The sequence below is a fragment of the Heterodontus francisci genome, chromosome 7 (genome assembly GCF_036365525.1).
Source record: "Heterodontus francisci isolate sHetFra1 chromosome 7, sHetFra1.hap1, whole genome shotgun sequence".
Lineage (NCBI taxonomy): Eukaryota > Metazoa > Chordata > Chondrichthyes > Heterodontiformes > Heterodontidae > Heterodontus > Heterodontus francisci.
In genome coordinates, this window is record NC_090377.1 from 125,266,690 (window position 1) to 125,291,439 (window position 24,750).

Consider the following 24,750-nt stretch of genomic DNA (forward strand, 5'->3'; position numbering starts at 1 on the left):
AGCAGGCAATACTTTTACTTTGTCTAATGTATCAGCAATTTAGATTAGAGATGAAGCTTTTGAAGTTTGTTGTGTCAGATATCAGGCAGGTTACCATCCAGCTAGTTGTTTCTGACTCTAGCCCTTAGCTCCCTGCTCTATTTGACATATGCAAGGTTTCTCAATGAGATATTTGTGTCAGACCTCGGGAGAGAACACAAGAACAGGAGGAGGCCATTCGGCCCCTCAAGCCTGTTCACCCACTAAATCAGATCATGACTGATCAGTATCTCAACTCCATTTACCTGCCTTTGGCTCCATAGTGCTTACCCTTAACCAGCAAAAATCTAGCAATCTCTGTGATAGAGTCATAGAGTCATTACAGCACAGAAGGAGGTCATTCGGCCAATTGAGTTCATGCCGGCTCGCTGTAGAGCAATCCAATCGGGCCCCTTCCCCTGCTTTATCCCCATAGCCCTGTAAGTTTATTTTGCTCAAGTGCCCATCCAATTTCTTTTTGAAATTATTGATCGTCTCCCCTTCCACTACCCTCACAGACAGCAAGTTCCAGGTCACTACCACTCACTGCGTTAAAAAGCTCTTCCTTACATCCCCCTTTACCTAAAAACCTGAAATCTATGTCCCTAGTCCTTGTACAAACAGCTAATGGGAACAGCTTTTCTTTGTTTACCTTATCGAAACCTGTCATAATCTTGTACACCTCTATCAAATCTCTTTCAATCTCCTTTGCTCCAAGGAGAACAACCCCAGCCTCTCCAACCCGACCGTGCAGCTGGAATCCCTCAGTCTTGAAAGGTCCAATTGAACTCCAGTCTCAACAGCTTACTGACAGGCAGAGTTCCAGATTTCCACTACCCATTATGTGAAGAAGTGCTTCCTGATTTGCCTTCTGAATGGCCCAGCTCTAATTTTCAGGTTATGCCCCCTTGTTCTGGACTCCCCCACCAGAGGAACTTAGGCTTAGGACAAGGGACAAAAGAACCAGTTTCAAGCTCTCTCCTGGGCCCCAGTGGCAGCTGAAAAAAAAAATCCAATTCCCTATTGGGTCGGTCAGTTTTTCAGGCATCGCTGGCAGCCACCTAAAACAGGTGTGAGGCCTTTTGCCTTTGTTAATGCCAGGCCTAACAGCTGTTTAAGGGCTCCTCTGGGAAACGGGGCTGCCTTGAGCAGAGCAGGGGTTGGGCTTACTCCATTCTGCTTTTACTGGTTTGGATGCGGCCTTCCAATGGCAGCAACCAAAACAGTGAGTAAATTTGTTTGTGTACTTGATGTGGAGCCAGCACTGCACCTCTCAGCTCTGCAGTACACCTGAGGGCTGCTGCTGTCCCATGATCAATCCTCCCCACCCCCGTCCTGCTCTCCTTCCCCGCCACCATTCCACGTTCCCCCATCCTTTCTGGGGTTTACCAAAGGGGCCCCTGTTGGCAGGACAGGTGGTCAAAATTTGAATGTTGGCAATGGGCAAGCTGCTTTTTGGTCCAACAGGCATTGGCAGCCTTTCCAAATGATTCAGATGAGATCCAGTTTCAGACGAACCTAGTGCATCCTGTTGCCGGGGGGGAGGAGGGGGGGACGGTGGGGGTGGTGGGGGGGTGCACGTAATGCATGCTCGCCCATAAAACAGATCATAATCAATTTTTGCCCCAGGGTGTTTATTACAACAAATGCGACCCAGTAAAAACAGAATGCTCGAGCATTTTAATATGATTTGCAGCACTGTAGACTAATAAAGGCCAGAAACCATGGTAACCAAACCATTCTGGAATTTTCAACAGCATAACGCACACCAGATGCACTAAACTATCCAAAAGCGGATATGCCCATATGTTTGCCAAACCTTGAAGCTGTGCATTTAACATAAATTCAGGAAAGTTACTGTAAGAGTCAATAATGTATCTCAAAGTAGTGGTGAAAAGTAAAAAGTGGCAGTACCCATGTCCCTGTATTTAATTTGCAAGTTCTCCCTGTGTCTGTGTGGGTTTTCTCCGGGTGCTCCGGTTTCCTCCCACAGCCAAAAAAGACTTGCAGGTTAATAGGTGAATTGGCCATTATAAATTGTCACTAGTATAGGTAGGTGGTAGGGAAATATAGGGACAGGTGAGGATGTGGTAGGAATATGGGATTAGTGTAGGATTAGTATAAATGTGTGGTTGATGGTCGGCACAGACTCGGTGGGCCGAAGGGCCTGTTTCAGTGCTGTATCTCTAAACTAATTATGGGACTTGTGGGCATGTTTACAGAGTTTTCCTGACCTCCTGCTGTAATCCAGAAATTCTACGAGAAAGATGTAAGCAGGCTCAAAGATTTCCAGGCCTGCGAGTTTAGCGTGAGTGCGAGTGACTTTTGCTTCACACCAAACCTGAACTGGCACTATAGATCCAGACTTAGAGTCTGACCTGATCAGACTCCAGAGTAAAGCTGTTGTTTCACACCACTTTAGCATAACACCATGTAGAGTGTCAATCCAATGTGCCATCAAGCAGGTTGGACTCACTTGCTAGCCTCAATTTCACCACTTAAGAGAGCAGAGATTCTCCTGTCCCCGATCGCTAAACATTTATGCCCCTAATATTTGAGCGGCAGTTCTGCCTGTGCAAATATCTGAGCATGCACAGGTCAGTGTGGCAGTAGCTCAGGGCAGTAGTTTGAGACTCTACAATTCAAATTAGCATTTGAGCTAGAGAAGGAAACATCAGCCACTGTCTCAGCTCTTGATGAACAAATTATTTATTCTCAGGATGTGGGCATCGCTAGCAATTTATTGCCCATTCATTGTTGCCCTTGAGAAGGTTGGCAGTGAGCCATCGGTGTATCTTTGTTAACTCAATACAAGACTGGCACAGTAGGCCCACCTGCCCCCACAAGCACTCCTTTTACATGATGTGCTGTCCAGTGGCCCTCTTACACCGCTTTCTTTTGTTCCAGGGGGAGCCTGGCCGACCAGGACCTAGAGGATTTAAAGGCGATATGGGGCGTCCAGGACAAGAGGTTTGTACCATTTACTTTAACAATTTAATTCCGGTATAGATTTGGCCGGTGTACCTAATCTGATGCTTCATTGCTGGCCCTTAAAGACTGGGCCGAACCTTGGCAACCAGGCCCACTCACACACTGTGGGGAGAATCAGGTAGGAATGCCCGACCAGTGATCATGCTGCTCTCCTCTTTGAACAGAGTTTGTCAGGCGCTGTTCCACAAACATTTTGAGGTGAATTTTCAGGCCTCCAGCCTCCTTGGACGCAGCAGTCAGAGGCATCCTGAAAATGGTGGGCACCAACACAGCCCACACCTCCCGTTCCCTGGGCAGCCTGAATGGCCACGAGTCAGGCACTATACCGATTTATAATGCAAATTGGGACCCTATCGTGTACATAGGACCGTGATTGCCGTTTTTGGACTGGCCTAGACCGGGCGGTGCATGTTCTGAGAGGTATCAGCCGCCGGCCGAGTCAAAATGGGTTCCAGAGGTAAGTTCCTCTTTATCTTTATGGGGTTGAGAGCGGCTGTTGTTCGCCTCCAGACTCCCGAAGACCAGTATGAGCTACCAACAGTCTCCCAGCCACCCCACACCACCTGCAGACATGGGACTTCCCTTCCTCTAACCCATGGACCTATCTTCATCTGGATCAGATATTGGCAGCCAGGAGTTGCCAGGCTGCAATGGGGTGTGCACCAACCCTATAATGAATGCCCCATTGTCCCAGATCATCATGGACAATGCCTAGCTTGTTTATTCTCGGTTGTGCTCTCTAGCACACCAGTGTCCTCTTTACTTCAATGGTAAAAGCCTGCCTCTTTGTAAAAGTGAGGACGTTGGACCCGTGAGAATTGACCCCTTAGAAAAAATCCTGAACCTCAGTTTGTGCCTTGGGTGTTTTACTATGGGTTAAACTGAAATTATCGACACCAATGCAGACAAGAGAAATATTTGCTAAGAGGCAACGCAGACCAAAATCAGACTCCTCCATGAGCTGAGACACCTCACTTTGAGAGGAATGTTATCCAATAGAGTCGCTGAGATATGGCAAATAGAATATGCCACAAACCTGGCAGGAATTGCAGTGACCACCTCCTCAATAATTCAATTAAAGGCACGCGATATATTTTCTTCCTTTTGGTCTATTCTGAATTTGTAAGTAAGGATTCTTAAAGGACTAATTGATGCTTTATCTATCCTGCAGGGATCCAGGGGCCCCAAGGGTCCAAAGGGCTACCCTGGTGATCCAGGCCCAATGGGTGATATGGTAAGAAAATGCACAATAACTAGATTTAGAAGCATAAAATGTCTTTCATACACAGAAGGCCTGTCAGCATCTGAAAAAGAAAAGTCAAGTTAATCTTTCAGGTAGAGGCCTTTTGACAGCAGTGGACTTAACACTTCATTTCCTCCTGGTCATCACTGCAAAGGTTAAAGGCCCTAGACCCTGAAATTATACTGTGGTATTAGCGAGAAGAATGTTATTTTTACATTCATCATTGGGATGTGGGCATAGCTAACAAGGCCCTCATTTATTGCCCATCTCTAGTTGCCCTTCAGAAGGTGAAGTTCCTTCTTGAACCACTGCAGTCTGTGTGATGAAGGTACACCCACAGTGCTGTTAGGTAGGGGGTTCTGGGATTTTGCCCCAGTGGTGATGAAGGAACAGTGATATAGTTCCAAGTCGGATGGTGTGTAATTTGGAGGGAACTTGAATGTGATGTGTTTGCCATGTGCCTGCTGCCCTTGTCCTTCTAGACAGTGGAGATTGCAGGTTTGGGAGATGCTGCCAAAGAAACCTTGGTGACTTGTTGTAGTGTATCTTGTAGATGGTACACACTGCAGCCAATGTGGTGGTAGTGGAAACAGTGGATGTTTAAAGTGATGGATGGGATGCCAATCAAGTGGGCTGCTTTGTCCTGGATGGTGTTGAGTTTCGAAGTGTTGTTGCAGCTGCACCAATCTAGGCCAGCGGAGAGTATTCCATTGCACTCCTGACTTGTTCACTTTTCTCATTTGGATCGAGATTCCCTCTATCACTGAGGTCCTGAGTTCTGCTCTACAAGGCAGCTCTGAGTGCACCCTTCTTCCCTCCTGCCCCATCAAACTTGTCTGTCTCAGGAAGAAGGGCGTGGTCCCACATCAGGAGTCTACAGAGATTTGGAAGCACATTGTAAAGACTTTTGGTTTAGGGGGAAGGGGGCAGGAGACAGCACTGAAGTCACTGAGGGAGTTTACAGAGCTGTTGGAGGAAAGGGAATTGGAGACAGAATCCGTGGGTGGAAGATCAGAGCAATGGAGCAATTGGAAGGAGTCAGTACACTCTTAATCACTTACCACAAGAAGTGAAGTTGCAGATTTGTTCGTGCTCCCCAAGACAGATATATTGCAATGCCAGTAAAGGAATCCGCATTTCAATTCGGAGTTACAGGTAGCAAATTTATCACTTTTTATCATTGACTTGGGTAGATCAGGCAGGAATTCAGCTGCTCAATAACCTGTGAGAACTGGCCGACGAGGAATGTTAATATCGCTGCCAAGCCCTGAATTAAAGTTTATGAAAGGTTGGGGAATTCTATAGCGTAGGATTGGGTGGGAAGTGATTCTGCTCCCTGGAATTCTTCAACCAGAGGAGTTGCAGGTGAAGACTTGATAGGCCAAATACCTCAGCTCGCAAGATGATTGGAAGAGCTGCAGACTCCCTCACACAACTTTCTTTGCAGGATAAAAGGCGAGTGAGCTGAAAATGGTTCCACACCACCCCTTCCCCTGGTAATTGTGCAGGCAGGGAAATGAGTCACAGTATCTTCCATACACCCTTGTAGAATTTGGTAGGTCAGTGAGTGAACCCCAGCCTCCTCCACAAGATAATGGAAATAAGGTGCATGTAGCCATGTGAGTAGAGAAATACTGGATGACAGTAATGGTAATCTGGGCTAGCAACCCAGTTCAAATCCCAATGTAGCTCTTTGTGAAACTGAATCTAATAAATCTGTTAATTTGTGAATTGACACCGGAAATGAACCATGAAAGCTCTCCGATTGCCATAAAAACCTAACTACTTCACAAATGTCCTGCAGGGATGGGAAGCAGGTCTACACTGAGTCCAATCCCACATTATGGGCTCCATTTTGAGTGCCCTCACTTGGCATTAATGGGACAGGAATGGTCACAGAATGGGATCGATTTCCTTACTGCCCCCATTAACACCAGCAGTGTGGGCAGCTCCATTTTGAATGGGCCTGCATTTGGGTTTTCAAAGCTCCCGCCCACTTCAGGCAATCAGTTCCTTGTAATATGGGACTTGGGGTTCTATGTCATAAATGGGATCCTGATTGCTATATGAGGTAGGAACTGGCCAGAGCCTGCACAATTCCTCGTGCGTTGGAACGAAAGAGGCCCGGCAAAGGAAAACCTTGAATTATTTCTGTGGTCCCCAGAGGAGCAGGAGTGTGCCTCCAAGACCCACACAAATAATGGGAGCCACCACTGCCCTTGGGACGTGCCACACCAACGCCCCCCACCCCCCACCACCACAACCTACCTTGCTAGTGGCAGCTCTAGATCCATTTCCAGTCTACCATCTGTCGAGTTGCATTAAGGCACCTGCAGCTCACCAAGTAAATTTAAATGAGTCTCATTGAAGCCAACGGAGGGCAATATTGTTGGGGGGGTGGTGGGGGTGGGGGGGGTGTAAAACCAACGTTCCACCCAACCCCATTGTTTCCCCACCTGGCACCTCTGGTTAAAATTTCCCTCCGTCAATTCAGTGGGATGTTGCTCAGAGATGAGGGATTACAGCCAAGAAGAAAGCTGTAAGAGATTGGCCCTTTTTGTACGAGGGCTGAGAGGTTAAGGTTCACGTCGTGGATGATGAGGTAAATAGTTCAAGATAGTTTTCACTGGTCAGTTAGGCAAAATGAGAGGTGACCAATTTAATCCAAAAATTAATGGAAGGTTAGAGGACATTTCTTTACACAGAGAGTGCTTAGAATTTGGAATTCATTGTTGAAGCTCTTTTCAAAGGGAATTTGATCCTTCCCGGAAAAAGAGGACGAGTTAAGGGTATGTGAGTGAGCAAAAGCATGGGATGAGACTAAGTGGCTCAGGTGCAGTGAAACATTGGTGAGGACCTCAAAGGGCTGAATATTTGTGTGTGTAAACATTCTACGATGCAACAGATATAGACCAGATCAAATCGTTAGCTGCTGACTAGACTTGTTTGAAGTTTCACTTGAACCTTTAATTTTATTTTAACATTCTCCTCATCTTTCTTATTGATGACAGGGAGACTCTGGTAGTCCAGGCAACGGGACAAGGGGTCCCCCCGGATTACCCGTAAGTGACGAGCGCTTGTTTCAATGGCTTAATCAGTAACTCCTGCTTCGCACTTCCTACATCTTGTGTTTTTATAAGGTTGTCAAAAGTAAAGTGTTTTTACCTCAGGACATCCCAAAGTGCTTTACAGTCAATGAAGTACTTTTGAAGTGTAGTCACTGTTGGAATGTAGGAAATGCAGCTGCCAATTTGCAGACAGCAAGCTCCCACAAACAGCAATATGATAATGACCAAATAATTAGTTTTAGAGATGTTGGTTAAGTAATAAATATTGGGCCAGTGTACTGGAGATAACTCCCCTGCTCTTCTTCAAAATAGTGCCATGGATCTTATACGTCCATCTGAGAGGGCAGACAGAGTCTCGGTTTAAAGTCTTATGCAAAAAAGGCAGCACCTCCAAAAGTGCAGCACTCCCTCAGCACTGCACTGGAATGGTATCCTAGGCTATGTTTTCAAGACTCTAGGTTGGGACTTGATCCCACAACCTTCTGAGTCAAGGCAAGAGTGCTACCCACTGAACCTTTTACAAATAGTGTACCTGTGCACGCAAAAAGGGACATATGTTTTTGATGCCTTAATGGGTGTACAACTTGGTGTACTACTGCCAGAAAGTTCCTTCAATCAGTCTGAGCTGAGTTCATTGATCAACGCTACTGTTGGCTTCATAGCCCACCACCTCACCACCGCCCCCACCACCCCCCAAGTCCCCGATCCCAGGCGAGGAGGGGCCCTGCTCCTGATCAATATCAGTGACTTCTGATGAAAAGTGTAGGTGTATAGTGTACTAGTATATAGTGTATAATGTATAGGAGAAAGAAGAAGTTGTAGTCTCCTTTCCAGTTAAATAACCTGCTTGAACATCCCAGCCTTTGGGAGAAGAGGATAGAGCACAGTATTATGTGCCTGACACCTCCTTAGAGTGGCCACAAAAATCTATAGTTCTATTGTTAAGTAAACTTGAGATTTAGACTCATGGCTGGTACAGTCTCCAATGTCCTATGAACTTGTTCTACAAAGTTAAGCTGATATTTTCAAAATGTAACTCCAGCACTCCATGTCATCGATCAATACACCACTTCAGGTATAAGACACAATGTAGAATAGACCAATACATTGCAGAATCTATTGTCACCTAACAGAGCAGCTTACTTACCCTAACCATAGAGCACTAAAACCTGTTGTAGTGTTCCAAATTATGGTTTGCATGAGACAAGCCAACACTACACAAATTAAGGATTGAACCCAGGTCGCTCCTGACCTGTATGGATTCAGCTACTCACTGGATAAACTCACAGAGCCTTCAGGGGGGTGGCAGCTTCATGCCTTTGCCCTTGGGTGTTGGGACCATAGTCTGACGAAAGAGGATAAGTGAGGGACACAAAACCTGTTTGCCTCAAGGTCTTCAGATGTGGAGCTGCCCCTTCCTCTGTCAATTGGAAGGACTCCTATTGAAGTAGATCAATCATATCATTGTAATGGTGCAAATGAAATGGAAATAGTTTAAATCTTCTCCGCCTGACTGCTAGACGAGGTAGTTGCACTGTCTGTTCTGTGCTGATACATTCTAATATAAAGTGGTAACTCTGATAAACCTTTTGTTCCTCTTGCCAATAGGGAATTCCAGGCATACAAGGAAACCCGGGACCTAATGTAAGTTGCCATTCCTAACTCCTAGGCTACCATAGATCACATTATATATTCTGTTCAAGTTTCAGTTAGGGAGTTTGCATGTTTATTCAGCACCATGACTTATGTCAGTGAAGGCAATTTGAACACCGGAAAAGAGTGGCTAACAGCAAAACAAGATTATCCCATCATCACCTGCAAGGAACCAGCTGCTGGCAGACCCTTGAAATTGTGGCTCTGAGTCAACAGTCGAGCCACGTTCCTCCTTTGTCCTGCAAGTTAATCACAAGGATCCAGCCTCTTGTGACTGCCTTCCGCTATGATTTGGATCTCTTTATTACACAGTGAGCTAAGGGAGGCTGGCACTTGACGAAAAAGGCACTTTTATACTGAACTTCGTCTCTACGCTCCCATTAGCCTGGGAGCTGGCAGCAAACCCACAAAATTTTGATAGACCAGACATAGGAAAAATAATCTCTACCAATCTCATGGAGAGAAAGACGGGGGGTTCCCTGGGCTGAACATGAGAATGCAGGAAAGAGTTCAGAGAGTAATCAGATGAGCAAAGAGACACAGAGGGAAAGCTAAGCAGCAGAGGCGTATGTAACAGTGAAATATTCTTCCAATACCGCACAGTCAGGAAAGAGGTGAGGTGAGAACAATACAAATACAATTGATACTGAGGGTGAGTACAGGATACTGAATCACCAGAACTTTCACCTTCGGTTAAGGGCATAAAACAGGCAATGTTGGAGTAATAAAAGCAAAATACTGCGGATGCTGGAAATCTGAAATAAAAACAAGAAATGCTGGAACCACTCAGCAGGTCTGGCAGCATCTGTGAAAAGAGAAGCAGAGTTAACGTTTCGGGTCAGTGACCCTTCTTCGGAAGGGTTCCGGTTCCGAAGAAGGGTCACTGACCCGAAACGTTAACTCTGCTTCTCTTTCCACAGATGCTGCCAGACCTGCTGAATGTTGGAGTAATGCCCATTATACCCCCCACCCAATTTTCCTTCCAGTTAAAGGGGGTGTCGAATGGGCAGTTTATCTGATAGCACCTGTTATAACCCCAGCCCAATTTCCCTTTGGAGTAAAGGCTGTATAATGGGCGGTCGATCTGATATCTGATTATACCACCCCCAACCGTTAACATTCCACACTATATTCAGAATAACTCGGATAGAAATGAGTAATGTGTTCTCTCCAAGCGGGTAAGTTATATTAATGACCTTGATATCAATGAGATAGAAGTTATCGATGGGCCAAGAATGCTTGGAAAAAATATTTCCTTAGTGACCTGTGGTATTTATCCCAAAGAGCTGAAAGAGACTTGGGCGGAGATTTGACAACCATTCTGAAGGAATTACTGGATTCTGCAGAGGTACCACTAGGATGGTTAATGTGGTACCTATGTTCAAACAGACACAGACAACAACAGACATACTGAGCTGAATTTTCCAGTGGGCGTTTGGGACCCTGATGTCGGAACCATATGCGGGTCCCAATCCCGATGGTGTCTGGGCCTTGGCCCCCGCGCGATCTGCGTACCTCTGGGAGCCCTATCTAATTAAAGACAGTGGTGACGCTGCACAGGCGGGAGGGCCAACCAGAGCACCCGAGGCAATGGGCGGCCAGTAGCCCCACTGGGGAAGGTGGGCACTGCCGATGTAGGTAGGAGACCCTGAGGGCACTTCAAGATAGAGGCACTCTCTGAAGACTTCTAAAACTGTCAAAAGCATGGCCGCAGCTGCCAGGCCATCATTGTGGAGAGGGAAGCCCCTTCACAGGAGGCTCTGTGACGGTGGCAGTGGATCTCTAATCCCCACAGCTCTGGGGGGTGGGGGGGGGGGTGGTGACTTAAAGGAGGCATTGATGATTCCTCCAGGCAACAGTCGGATTTCCGCCTCAGCGGGGGACCTGTCCGCCCTGGCAGTGTCACCAGTTTGCCCCAGTTTGAAGACTTAGTTGATCTTAATTAGCTACTCTGCAGCTACCGGGCACGTGTCCGGTGTCGGTCAGACCCTGCCTCTGGCAAGATCACTCAGATGCGGGAAAGCATCAGCGGGAGGTGTTCCCCCAACGTGAGATTCTCTAATTTTACTCCAGGTCCCGCCTCCAAACCCATCTCTGTGGGGCTGGGAAAGTTCAACCCATTAGTCTCACCACCCCACCGCCACACATCCCCACCCCCAACCCCGTTAATGTCAAAGCATGGAACTGATTATCGGCAGTGAACTTGAGGATCAGCACAACAGTCTGATAAACATTCAGAATCAGAAGGTTCTGTCTGATCAACCTCCCCGACTTTGAGATAGTGACATTCAAAGTGGGCTGCGGAAATCCCTCTGACAGAATGTGCCCCTGGATTTCCAAAAGGCTGTTGACAAAGTCTCTCATGAAAGGTTACTAGTCAGCCATAAAGCTCTGGGGATTCAGGGTAAACTGTGGGCATGATTAGAAAACAATAGGCGGCACAGTGGCGCAGTGTTTAGCACCGCAGCCTCACAGCTCCAGCGACCCGGGTTCAATTCTGGGTACTGCCTGTGTGGAGTTTGCAAGTTCTCTCTGTGTCTGCGTGGGTTTCCTCCGGGTGCTCCGGTTTCCTCCCATATGCCAAAGACTTGCAGGTTGATAGGTAAATTGGCCGTTATAAATTGCCCCTAGTATAGGTAGGTGGTAGGGAAATATAGGGACAGGTGGGGATGTGGTAGGAATATGGAATTAGTGTAGGATTAGTATGGATGGGTGGTTGATGGTTGGCACAGACTCGGTGGGCCGAAGGGCCTGTTTCAGTGCTGTATCTCTAAACTAAACTAATAGGGTCAAGTTTGAATGGCCTCACCTGGCATTAACTGGGTGCTAATGCCCTCAGAATGAGATCAGTCTCCTTACTGGCCTGTTAACACTGGCAACACAGCAGCTCCATTTTGAAAACGGTGTCTGGGTGTGCAAAACTCCTTCCCGTTTCAGGTGATCAGCCCCTATTAATATGGGAATCGGGGTCCTCTGACGTAAAAAGGCCCCCGATTGCCATTTTTGGTTGGAACTGCTCAGAGCCTGCACCATGCGCACTCTGACGAGCTCCACGGGTGATGGAAGAGAAGAGGCCCAGCCAATGATAAGCCTTGAACCATTTTTAGCGCAGGAGTGTAGCTGCATGGGCCCATAAAAATAATGTGGCCTGCTGCCACTCAGGGACACCACCCACCGCCGACCCTCCATGCTCACAAGGAATCCTACATCATGCGAGGAAGGGGAGCAGCCATTCTGAGAAGGTGTGGGCAGGCACAAGTGCTGTCACTCCCCATTGCGAAAACGACATGCTACACCCAGAGCAGCGATGTTTGACAAAAAGTGGAACATCATGCTTAGGATTAGCAAGCCATAATTTGAACTTGACACTCCTGAGCAACATGGAACAGATGCCTGTGATTGCAATCTGTTCGAGAAACATTACCAGATACCCAAAAGTCTGCTTTTAAAAAAAGGAACGCACGAAAAACTGCCTCTTCTTATTTCCTCACTGCACATGAGTTGTTCATTATCTCCTTTTTAAACTATAAAGTGACAGATTCCAACAGGAATTCAGAAACTCTTTGAGATGAAAATGGCCTCTTTTGTGTCTCATGTTTTTTTGTCTCTCGCTTAGGGAACAAGAGGCTTCTCAGGCGCTAAAGGTGACGATGGTGAACCCGGAGACCCCGGTGCTGATGTAAGTGATGACTTGTGAAGAGAAGCAGCAGGGAGGGGTGTTTGCTGATTTTTGGCACGTTTCGTCACTTGGTTTTGGAGGGAAAGATTTTGAATGGAACTCTGATCCCAAGGTCATTTATTCTATCAAAGTGAACTATCATTGTTTCCCTGAAGTGGCCTCATCTCCATCAGGTGCGTGTGTGCTGACCGTGGCCTAGAAGTTTGGGTATGCCTATTTTGGGCCTCCTGCTGCCATTATGTAGCCTTTGGAGGCTGCGAAATGCCCAATTAAATGGCAATACATGACCGAATTTCTAGGCATGTGTAAAAATCATTGAAGAAAAAAACTGTTTTTTTTTCCATTTTCTTTTTAACGCTTGCATTTATTAGTTCTAAAAACATGGGTGATGGGAGACGTTAGGTGGCATGCAGCCATGTGATGAAACCTCTAAGAATACGTCCGATCACAATTGGCAACCATTTCAGGAGAGGGGGTAATTAAGCATGTAACATCAGAGCATCTTTGCCTCGATCTGTTGAGGCTAAATTGTAATGGGATTTACATAAATAAATTTACATAAACCTGGATTGAAACAAACCTTCTTCCTGCCATACCCAGAAAAAAACACATTTCTTAAACACATAGATAGCGACCCTTTAATTGTATCATGTTTAAAGGGGTGGTATTCCACCAATTAAAATATTGCATCTTTGAGCCCCCATAGGTGCTTACGAATAATAGCTCATTCTGCCCCAAGCCAATAAAGAGCAGAAGGCCCCAGGTTTTATCTTTAATAATAAAGACATATTAACCGGAGTAGGCGATTCAGCCCCTCAAGCCTGTTTCGCCATTCAGTCAGATCATGGCTGATCTGTACCTCAATTCCATTTACCCACCTTGGTTCCATATCCCTTAATGGTCTGTACCGGATGCGATATCCTGAAATCAGACCCGAAGTGAAAGCAGTGCAATTGGCTTCAGTGCCCCAAGTGGGGAGAAACCATCTAGAGTCCCTCCTATTGATGGGAAGGTGAGAATTATGCTTAGGCGTGATGCCACCCCAGTGGAAAGTCCACTGACACTCAACAGGCTCGTGCGTGGAGAAGGTGGCCTTCACCCTCCTTCTGGCCCCTTCCTTTTCCTGGAAACAAACTCCAACATGAGCTGGGAGACAGGGGTGTTCTGTAAAAGGCTACATTTGATTTCAGAGTCTGACCGAAACCTTAAGTATTTTCTCAGCTGAAGGGAAGAGATATTTTGGAATTCATGATCAGTAATATAAGAGCTAAAAATGTTGCATCAAGATCTGGTGAATACATTAAAGCCCTTGATTTTTGTGATTCCATCCGACTTCCAGACCTCTTTAGAACACACGGCAGGTAGTGACTGACACCCTAAAAAACTTCCATTTACATGATGCCATCGATGTAAAAATATCATACCTCGAGCGACCTCTCAGAAAGTATAGCGATGTCAGGGAACGAGGGATGAGGCAGCATGACCAGGATTCTGTTTTTATGCCTTTTTTTAAAAACTCTCCTCTTCCAAAGGTCGTGTACATTTCCACAGGCACCGACAGCAGCAATATGCATTTATATAATGCCTTTAACACACCAAGACATTCCAAGGCACTTCACAGGAGTGTCATCAACGAAAATTTGACACCAAGTGACATAGGGAGATATTAGGACAAAAGAGGCAGGTTTTAAGCTGTGTCTGAAAGGACAGCGAGGTAGAGAGGCAGAGAGATTTAAGGAATTGCTAAAGGTGGAGCGATCGAAATCGGTATCGCACAAGACCAGAATTGGACAAGCACCAACATCATGGAGGGCTGGAGAAGATTACAGGGACAGAGAGGGCAGAGCCATGGAGGAATTTGAAAACATGAATAAAATTTTTAAATTGAGCCCTTGCCAGGCAGGGAGCCAGTGTAGGTCAGAGGACACAGGGGTGATGGGTGAATGGAGCTTGGTGCAGCGGAGTTTTGGATGAGCTGAAGTTTATGCAGAGTGGAAGATGGGAGGTCGGCCAGGGGATTATTGGAATAGTCAACTCTAGAGGTAACAATTGCAAGGATGAGGGTTTCAGCAGCAGACGAGCTGAGGCAATGCCTGGCTAATTTCCCAGGCAACAGTTGGGGAGCTCAAATTCCTCCAATGGCCTTGCCCCAACTATCTTTCACCTCCTTCAGCCCTATAGCCCTCCGAGAGCTGTACATTCCTTCAATTCTAGACTCTCGTGTACCACCGACTTTCTTCACCCTACCTTTGGGGTGGTCGTGCCTTCAGCTCTGGGATTCCATCCCTAAACCTCTTCCTCTTCACTTCCTCCCTCTCCTCCTTTACGACTCTGCTGAAAACCTACCTCTTTTGGTCACTTGTTTTAATATCTCCTTATATGGCTCAGTGTCAATCTTTGATAACACTCCTGTGAAGAGCTTTGGGATGTTTTAAAACTTTAAAGGCACTATAGAAATGCAAGGTGCTGTTGTTGGCTATCAGCTATGTGTGGCTCAGTAGCTTACAGGCTGGTGCCTCTATCAGTTAGGGATAAGCTGCAAGCAATATTATGCCAAATGGGCCCAGAAACTATTTTCTGGCCCTTTTTAAAGCTGCCATAAAGCCCTAGGGTTAGAAAAAAGTTGAGCTGGCTTCTTTGCCTTGGCTCCAGGAGGACAGGTTGCAAAAAAAAAACTAATTCTTCCTTATTTTCTTGGCAATGATTGTTTGTTTTTTCTGAACTGTTTTGGGATTCAAACCATTCTGCTGGGCCTAAAATTTGATCAAGAATATTGGGCAGCAAAAATGAGCGTGATAACCTTGGCATTAAACTTTTTGCTTTTGCATAATCACAGAGTTAGAGACAGTCGTTCCTTTTGCCCTTTCCCCCTCTCCGTCTCCCTTTTCCCCCATGCAGTACCCAGTGACGCATACCACAAGGTCGCAGTCGATCGCAATCGGTGCAGTAATAGGGGCTTTTCTGTGGGTCGTGGTATCGCTTTGGCTCGAGAGGAGAGGGTCAAAAAGGTCACCAAGCAAATGAGCCCTCTACCCGAGGGCGTGTTTGGATAGACAGTAGAAAACAGAATCAAGTTTATCACTGGGTCCATCCTCTGTAATCACTTCCCTGCCCACCTCTGCCCCACAACCGTCCCATGTTTGAATAACCTGCCAGGGGAAGGTGGTGGCGTACTGGTATTGTCACTGGACTAGTAACCCAGAGACCCAGGTATTGCTCTGGGGACATGGGTTCGAATCCCACCACAGCAGAAGGTGGAATTTGAATTCAATTAATAAATCTGGAATTTAAAGCTGGTATAATGATGGCCATGAAACCATTGTCGATTGTTGTAAAAACCCATCTGGTTCACTAATGTCCTTTAGGGAAGGAAATCTGCTGTCCTTACCTGGTCTGGCCTACATGTGACTCCGGATCCACAGCAATGTGGTTGACTCTTACATGCCCTCAAAATGGCCTAGAAAGCCACTCAGTTCAAGGGCAATTAGGGATGGGCAATAAATGCTGGCCTGGCCTGCGACTCCCACATCCCATGAAAAGAAAAGAAAAGTCACTGCCTAAGCTTGTACATGAAGAATGAGCACTTGGCTGAGATACTGGAGCATTGACTACACCTGCTCAACCAGAGCCAGGAGTCGCTGCCTTTGGGGCAGGAAGGGAGGAATCAAGAGAAGAAATACTTGCATTTCTATAGTGTTTTTCATCACCTCAGGGCATCCCAAAGTGGTGCCCGGCCAATGAAGTACTCCTGGTACTCACGGCCAATGAAGTACTCACGCTTGTATGGCAGCGAATCACAACAGCCAATTTGCCCACAATGAGGCCTCACAAACAGCAGTTGGATAAACGACCAGATTTTCTGTTTTAGTGATGTTGTTTGAGGCTTAGACATTGGCCAGGACACCAGGTTGAACTCCCTTACTCTTCTTCAAATAATGCAGGATCACTTATACCCACTTGAGAGGGCTCGCAGCTAATTCACAGGAAATTAATCCTTAATTCCCACAGATGCCAGGACAATTCTTGTGGGTTAGTAACCCTAGCCTTCCCGAGTCTGTGATCAGCTGCTCTCCACACTAAGCCTTGCTATTCTGAATGTAAATAGTGAGCACCAGATGTGCGCTGTTGTCCAGAGTGAGCAGACCATTTAAACAGCTGTTTATGCCCTGTCCCCTTAGACAATGGCTAATTTTGAATCGTGCTTTGGCAAAGCTTAACCAACACAAATCCCAGGTGCATGGACCTGGCCAAGTTTCAGGCACCTAATTCATCAACAAGGGCTCCATTTCCTGTATTATGTATCTTCTTGTGGGGTTTCTTTGTAACAGAAGGGTAAAGTGATCACTGTACTCCTTTCTAAGTTCCATATTTCTAAGTGTAGATGAATGACTTAACCTGCTTCCAGGAATCCAACCCATTGTGCTCAGTACTAGGCCCACATCCTTTGCTTCAGGTCATGACCATTACGTGGTCTGGGGTGGGGGGGGGGGGGGGGTGGTGGGTGGTGGTTGGGAGGGGTGGTTGCTGGGGAGGGTTGTACACCCACTGATAAAAGGCCCATTGCGTACTTGGAAACTGCTCTCCTCATGTATCCAAAGCATGCCGTCTTTTACAAAAAAATGCCCTGTTCTCACAACAACTTGCATTCATGTAGTGCGTTTAACAGAGTGAAATGCCTCAATGGGATTTGTAAGAGCATTATCAGACAAGATTTGACATTGAGCCACATCAGAAGATGTTAGGACAGGCGCTCGAAAACTTGGTCAAAGAGCTAGGCTTTAAGGCGCGACTTAAAAGGAGGAGAGAGAGGTTAAGACACGGAAAGGTGTAGGGAGGGAATTCTAGATCTTACAGCCTAGTGTACGTATGGAAGCTGACATTGCAAGTGGCAAAATGTAAATGAGAAATAGGAGGAGGTCAAATATAGATCATTGGGGAACTCCAGAGGTAATGGTGTAGGAGCAGGAGGAGAAGCCATTGTAGGCAATTCTCTGATGAAGACTGGACAGCTAAGAATGGGAGGCAGACGAGGGCTATCCCACTCTGCAGGATAATAGTGCTAAAGGCTGCAGACAGGTCAAGAAGGATGAGGAGGGATAGTTTACTATGGGCACAGTCACATGGGATGTCATTTGTGACTTTGATTAGGGCTGTTTCAGTAACATGGCATGGGATGGGCACAGATTTGGGAGGCGACAACACGTTCAAAGCCTTTGGAGAGGAATAGGAGACTGGAACTGGGGTAAGAGGGTGCAGGGACAGAGAGGCCAAGGCTGGGTTTTCTGAGGAAGAGAGCTGATGATAGCAGGTTTGAAGGGGAAGGGAACAGTACCTTAGGAGAGGAAATGATTAAAAATATCAGCGAGCTGCTTAGTACCTGGTAGGATTGTCAGGTCTGGTTGAAACTATTCCTGGAGGTATGATCACATGACCAATCTCCTGCCTCCAACTGTCCCGCCCCTCAACCCCCACCACTGTCCTGCCATTGGTCGCCCAACTCATTCATCCTCATTACAATTGGTTGATTCTTGACTGTCAGTCCTTTTTCCTCATCTTCAATATTTTTATAATTAACAAACGAAAGTATCGATAGAAAATGAATAAAAAAACACATGCAATTTTTTTTACAACTCCCGAGGTTGCTCACTGCAGTGTCCTGGAGATTAAGCTCCAATTCCTGGAGACTCCAAGACAATCCTGGAAGGTTGGTAACCATAGCTACTGGGTGGCCTTCTCTGAAAGCAAGCTGCTGCTCCTACTCAATTTTATATATGGTGGAGTAGCTTTTAACAGCGGTTCTGAGGCTTAGCTTTTGAGAATGCATTTAACTCCATTGTACTCCCCATTCGGTGCCAATACGGCTGACGATTCAGGTGAGAATCCAGCCTGCGATGCTTAGGAAAGCTGGTAGCGATGCCCATGAGTTTATTCTGTTTTTACATGTCAACAAGGTGCAAGCGATTCCAAGCAAACTGTGCATTCTGTCCATGTAATATCCCAAGCAGCATACACCGCCGACGACAACTTTGTAAACTATCTGGCCTGCATTTCTAAACAGTTTGCTCTTGCAATGAGCACCAAATGATGATATAATTCCTGTTTGGACATACCAGAGTGTGCCAGCAATGAAAATTGATTGGGGTGAGAAGTTCAGCAATATGTTACTGCCCAGTAAGGCAATGAACATTCTCCGTCTAGAGCTCACACAAGAAGACAAGAATCTAAGCATAGTCTTGTCTTGTCCTGGAGCATTTAAAGAAAGACTTGCATTTTCCACAGCGCCTTTTCCAACCCCAGGACATCCCAAAGTACTTTGTAGCCAATGAAGTACTCTCTGAAGTGCAGTCACTCATTGCAATGTAGGAAACACAGCAGCCAATTTGTGCGCAGCAAGATCCTACAAACAACAATGAGATCATTGTCAGATACTCGTTTTTAGTGATCTGATTCAAGCAATAAATATTGCCCAGCACCCCAGGAGAACTTCCCTGCCTTTCTTCACAACAGTGCCATGGAATCTTTTATGTGCACCCGAGAGGGCAAAACAGCCCTCGGTTAAACACCTCATCCAAAAGACAGTGCAGCTGTCCTTCAGTACTGCACTGGAGTGTCAGCCTAGATTTAGTGGTTATGTCCCTGGAGTGGAACTTGTACCCACATTGTCCTGACCCAGAGGAGACAGTGCTACCCACTGAGCCACAGCACAAGTACAATAGCACTCCCTTATCAGAAATCAAAACTGAAGTCTGGTTACTTGTGCCAAGTACCCAAGAGCAGCTCAGCAGTTTCAGGAACGGAGGCGTAAAGCAGTTTTTGTTTTGTCCCTGGACGACAGATTTGTCTGCATTAGTTCTAAAGGTGGAAGAGCCTGATCCTACGTTTAGCTAAGTAGCTTGTGTTTCCAGATTAAAAATGCATATTGCTAACCAAGCAAACTCTCTTCTCTGTGCTTCTTTCTCAGAATGATGTTCCCGGTGAAAACGGACGGAAAGGGGCCAAGGGTTACAGAGGAGCAGAGGGGAATCCGGTAAGGAGTTTCACACCTTGTTTAATCGTGGATGAGTTTACTTGCTTGAAGGGAAGCCTGGCAAAGGGTGATATGTATTGAGTGGGGGCATGGGTCAGGTCATGGGTGGTATCTTTTCCTACATCAATGATGGAATTGCATTTAGACCGAAAAAGCGCTCTCATGTAGCACTCCATTTTATTTAAAATGGGTTTTGCTTTGCCATGCCATGGCACCATTGAATCCCACTGGGTAAGATCTCACACAGCTGACTGCACTTCCACCTGTAAGCGGAGTGGCCCACACAGTACAGACCCATTGCTACTCCCTAGCATCACATTCGGCTTTGGAGATCCAAACTCTGCCATGTTGAACGCGCCAAGCTTGCGTACTCTACAGGAAAGGAGCGCGATGAAGCAGCATTCTGCCAAGCACCACCACCCCCATCCCCCAGCACGCCCTTTTTAGATGGACACAGAATGCAACCGTGTTGCCAGCCAGTTCCACGATTTCAGGCTGTCCCCGCTTTGTGACCAGAACCATCGTAAACACAGTGGAGCATTGCACGGCTGTCGATTTGTCACCATTCTCCCACACCCCAGGGTATGGAAACCTTAAACTGGCTGGTTACCTGACCATGCAGAAGATGTGCTGTACCCTGGTAGCATCCAATGACATAGACAGCTATGCCCGTCTGCAGTGCCCTGTGAGGCCGCAACTGGCTTTGTGTCGCCTGGATGTGGGCGACACTGGCGGTGGTCGCTGTGAACAAGTGCCCCTTGTCTCAGGATGGCCAGCACTTGTGTCACTTTCTTTGTGTTCACAAAGCCCACTGTATCCATTCAGCTAAAGGCAGTTCAGCTTGTGCACACTTTTATTGTTACAAAATATACTTACTCAAAGCTCGCCAGCGGCTGATGTCTCTCTGCCCTGATGCTGTGCCCCAAATCTGACATATTTGCTGTAAATATATCTCCTTACCTGTTTGCTTAATCAGGGTCACTCGTATCCAATTATATGGAGCCCAGGTGGAGGCCACCATCCACTTCCCATGGCCCTAGTGCCCTATTACTTCAGGACACAGGATCACAGAATTGTTACAGCACAGAAGGAGACCATTCGACCCATCGTGTCCACACCGGCTCTCCGAAAGAGCAATTCACTCGGTTCCATTCCCCCACTTTCTCCCCGTAACCCTGCACATTCTTCCTTTTCATATAACAATCTAATTCCCTTTTGAATGCTTCAATTGAACCTGCTTTCACAGCACACTCAGGCAGTGCATTCCAGACCCTATCCACTCACTGTCTGAAAAAGCTATTCCTCATGTCGCTTTTGCTTCTTTTACCAATTATTTTAAATCTGTACCCTCTCGTTCTTGATCCTTTTGTGAGTGGGAACAGTTTCCCTCTATCTAGTCTATCCAGAGCCCTCATGATTTTGAATACCTCTATCAAATCACCTCTCAGCCTTCTCTTCTCCAAGGAAAACAGTCCCTACTTCTCCAATCTCTCTTCATAACTGAAGTTCCTCATCCCTGGAATCATTCTCGTGAATCTTTTCTGCACCATCTCTAATTCCTTCACATCATTCCTAAAGTACGGAACCCAGAACTGGACATAATACTCATTTACTGTCATCAGTAGTTGCCCTGAGAAATTGATGTTGGCCCTTGTTGACTCGGATCCTGTTAAGTGCATCAGTGACGCAGCCATGTAAAATGGAATGCTTTCCTTTATTGGCCGAGGTATACAGTACAAAAGCAGGGATGTGATGCTGGAACTGTATAGAGCGTTAGGCCACAGCTGGAGTATTGCATACAGTTCTGGTCACCACATTACAGAAAGGACAAAATTGCTCTGGAGAGAGTACAGAGGAGATTTACAAGAGTGTCGCCAGGGCTTGAAGGTTACAGCTATGAGGAAAGATTGGATAGGCTAGGGTTGTTTCCCCTGGAACTGAGGAGGCTGAGGGGATGACTGGATTGAGGTGTACAAAATTATGAGGGGTCTAGATAGAGTGGACAGAAAGGACCTGTTTCCCCTGGCAGGGAGGGCAGTTACCAGGGGACACAGATTTAAGGTGATTGGTAGAAGGATTAGAGGGGACATGAGGGGAGACTTTTTCACCCAGTGGGTGGTGTGTGTCTGGAATTCACTGTCAGGAATGGTGGTGGAGGCAGAGACCCTCAATTCTTTTAAAAGGTCCCTGGGCATGTATCTGAGGTGCTGTAACCTGCGGGGCTATGGATCAGGTGTTGGAAGGTGGGATTAGTTTGGGTGGATAGTTTATTCGGCCGTGCAGACGCGATGGGCTGAATGGCCTCCTTCTGTGCTGTACTTTTTTTATGATTCTTTGTGGGGGACTCTTAACCTTGTAGGCGGGAAGCTGACATTCCTAAGTGGAAAGATTGATGTTTGCACCCTTTAGGATGGGCTCAGCACATTGACTATAACGGGACACACAACAGAGCAGCAGATGTGGGTGAGGCACTACCATCATCCATCAATACTGCCCCAAAGCAATTCCGGAACATTCCCATCGGCATGTTCCAGCTGTGCCTCTTTCTCAGAACATTATGGTCAAAAATCACGGTGAAAATCAGGAATCCTGAAGTCGAAGAGTCCACCCGATTGCAATCCAGGGGGAGTCTTCCTGTAAACCTTTAGGCCCAGCTCTTCAGGAATGCCATAGCAGTGGAAACAGCCGGACATTACCTGACAGCCAAACCGAGAGCTTGATTGAATCCTCAAAGCAAGTGAGACAGAAAGCATCAAAGGAAATCTGTTTCATTAGAAATATAAAGCAGCTGAATCCAATATGGTTGACTGAAGACAGGGGAATGAATGTTAAGCGGAGGACCCAAGGGAGACCAAATAGAGCTCTGGACAAAAACTTCAGAAGGGGAAGAATGAAATGTTTGCTCTGAAAATAGTGGTTGCTGGTTCCAATTCCCATTAGCTCACTACTGGCCACATGTTTTCCATCAAACCTCCAATCCTCAGCGCTGCCACGCAATAGTTGCATTTCCTGTTCCAACCCACCCACTGACAGCCCCCTCCCCCTCCCCCAGCCCCCCCCCCCCCCTCGATTGGCGGAAGCTCCCACTCTGGGCTAGACCTTCCCTGCTTCCTTTTCCCCATTCACAGTAATTCTCCCCCCACCCCCCACCCTAATGTTGCCCCCCCCCCGACCCTGATTACATTTTCCTTCCACAGCGCACACACCCCCTCAACAGTCTTGTTGTTCTCCTCCCCATGGCTGCATGTCTATGCATCAATCCCTCCTGAACTGAATCCGCCTTCATCAACAGTCCAACACCATCCAACTCCCACCCCCACCCAACACTATCTACCCATTGGTTCAATTTCCCAGTCATTAGCAGTGACTCCCCACACCCCCACCGCTCCAATCCCTTGCTCTGAAAAGATTTCCCAGGGGGTCCATTAAACAGTACCTTATTGTGTCCCTCTTCCCTTCATATTGATACCCCTCCCCTCCTCTCTTACACTCATCCTTCCCTCCCCTCCTTTTCTAATCTCCCCTTTCCTAATCTCCCTTTCCTCTTGTTTTCACTCTCCTCATTCCATCTTTCCTCCTTCTCCCTTTTCCTCCCCCAGACTCCTTTTTTCCCTCCTCTGTTCCCCCATCTCCTCCTCTCTGTTCTCCAACCCTCCATTGTTTCTCCCACCTCCTCCTTCACCTCTCTGCCACAACCACTTCCTCGTCTCCCCCTTCCCCCTCCCTTTTCACTCCTCCCCTCACCAATCTTCCCTCCATCCTCTGTCACCATTGGTACCATTACGCCACCCTTTAACCATGCATGCACTTCCTGTCTCCAAAACCTTCCTATTGTCACGCTTTTGCGTCAATATTTTACATGAAGGTGTTTATGTCCATTCTCGGAATGGAAGTTGCCTGAGTAAACTTGTCCCACTGTTTTGTTGCTAGTGGCAATGAAGAGAAAGACTAACCCCATGGTTCCACAGGGTGAGATGATCTGCTGAATACTGCCCGAGTCCCTGGCAGCAACTCAACATACAGGGGTGGCAAATGGGTCAGAACTCACACTTCTGGTTCCCCAAGCATTTTATTGCTGCAGTGGGAGGCCGGGATGTTTCTGCTCAAGTATGGATGTGTGCCTATAGAATTGTGGCTTAATTCATCGAACCTCAGTGATGCTGCATCTAACCTATGCTCATGTGCAACAGGCATGTAGTCGACATGCGCTCCTAAAATGAGAAAAAGTTTAAATGGCTACAACAGCCACAAATTGAAAGAGGGCTTTAGACTGACAGATCCACCTTGCTTTCTTGTGCAATCTCCATCAGTGGTGCCAACATAGGTCTTTCTTTGGAGCCTGCATGGCCCTTTAAGATGTTGCAGCCACCCCGGTCCAGCAGAAGCTGCCATTTCCTCCACTCTCCCTCAGCGGTGATCTCCCAGCCCCAATATAGAAATGGGCCTGACTTCAGAATATTTGTCTGAGTTCGAGACCACTACCTCGAATGGTCGGAAAGCTCATACACTACACATTTATTCCGGGGCCACAATATCTGCAGGCTCTTAATTGACCTTACCATAAGCAAAGTGAGAATCAAAGCATTTTACAGCACAGGAGGCCATATAGCCCATTGTGACAGCACTTGAAAGGACGATCAAATTAATCCATTTCTAGCTACCTCAATTTACCTTTGAACAAACCTGCCTGGTGTTTATTTAACATTGAGTAGACTTCGCAGGCTTCAAGAGAGACAAATAGAATTTGACAGGCGAATAACCTGCATTGTTTCACTTGACGTGATGTTACTTTCCTTCTCCTTGGTAATCGGCAATGCCATGGAATACCCACCAGTATAATAGAAGATAACGATAGGTGTAGTACTGGTCTTTGATGTCACTAACATGTTTAGTAAGTAATGGCTTGGCTCAGTTGGTAATACTCCTGCATTTAGGCCAGGACCTCATTCCTGAATGTGACTTTGATGGCCCAAACGTAACAAATGCAGCCCAAGGTAAGCCCGTTAATGTGGTGGCTTCAAACACTGTGGATTTTCCTTCCACTACAAACTGTTGTTGGCCCTTGGCACCT

At 46.7% G+C, this 24,750-nt stretch overlaps 1 protein-coding gene across 1 annotated transcript in view; it reads left to right on the forward strand.

Moving 5' to 3' along the window:
• Nucleotides 1–24,750, forward strand: part of col6a1 (collagen, type VI, alpha 1) — an 82,107-nt gene that overhangs the window by 34,075 nt on the left and 23,282 nt on the right. Inside the window, exons 21-26 of the mRNA XM_068036125.1 lie at nt 2,926–2,988; nt 4,181–4,243; nt 7,264–7,314; nt 8,929–8,964; nt 12,590–12,652; nt 19,614–19,679. Of these exons, the coding sequence (XP_067892226.1) occupies nt 2,926–2,988; nt 4,181–4,243; nt 7,264–7,314; nt 8,929–8,964; nt 12,590–12,652; nt 19,614–19,679 (342 nt within the window). The remainder of the gene's footprint in view (nt 1–2,925; nt 2,989–4,180; nt 4,244–7,263; nt 7,315–8,928; nt 8,965–12,589; nt 12,653–19,613; nt 19,680–24,750) is intronic.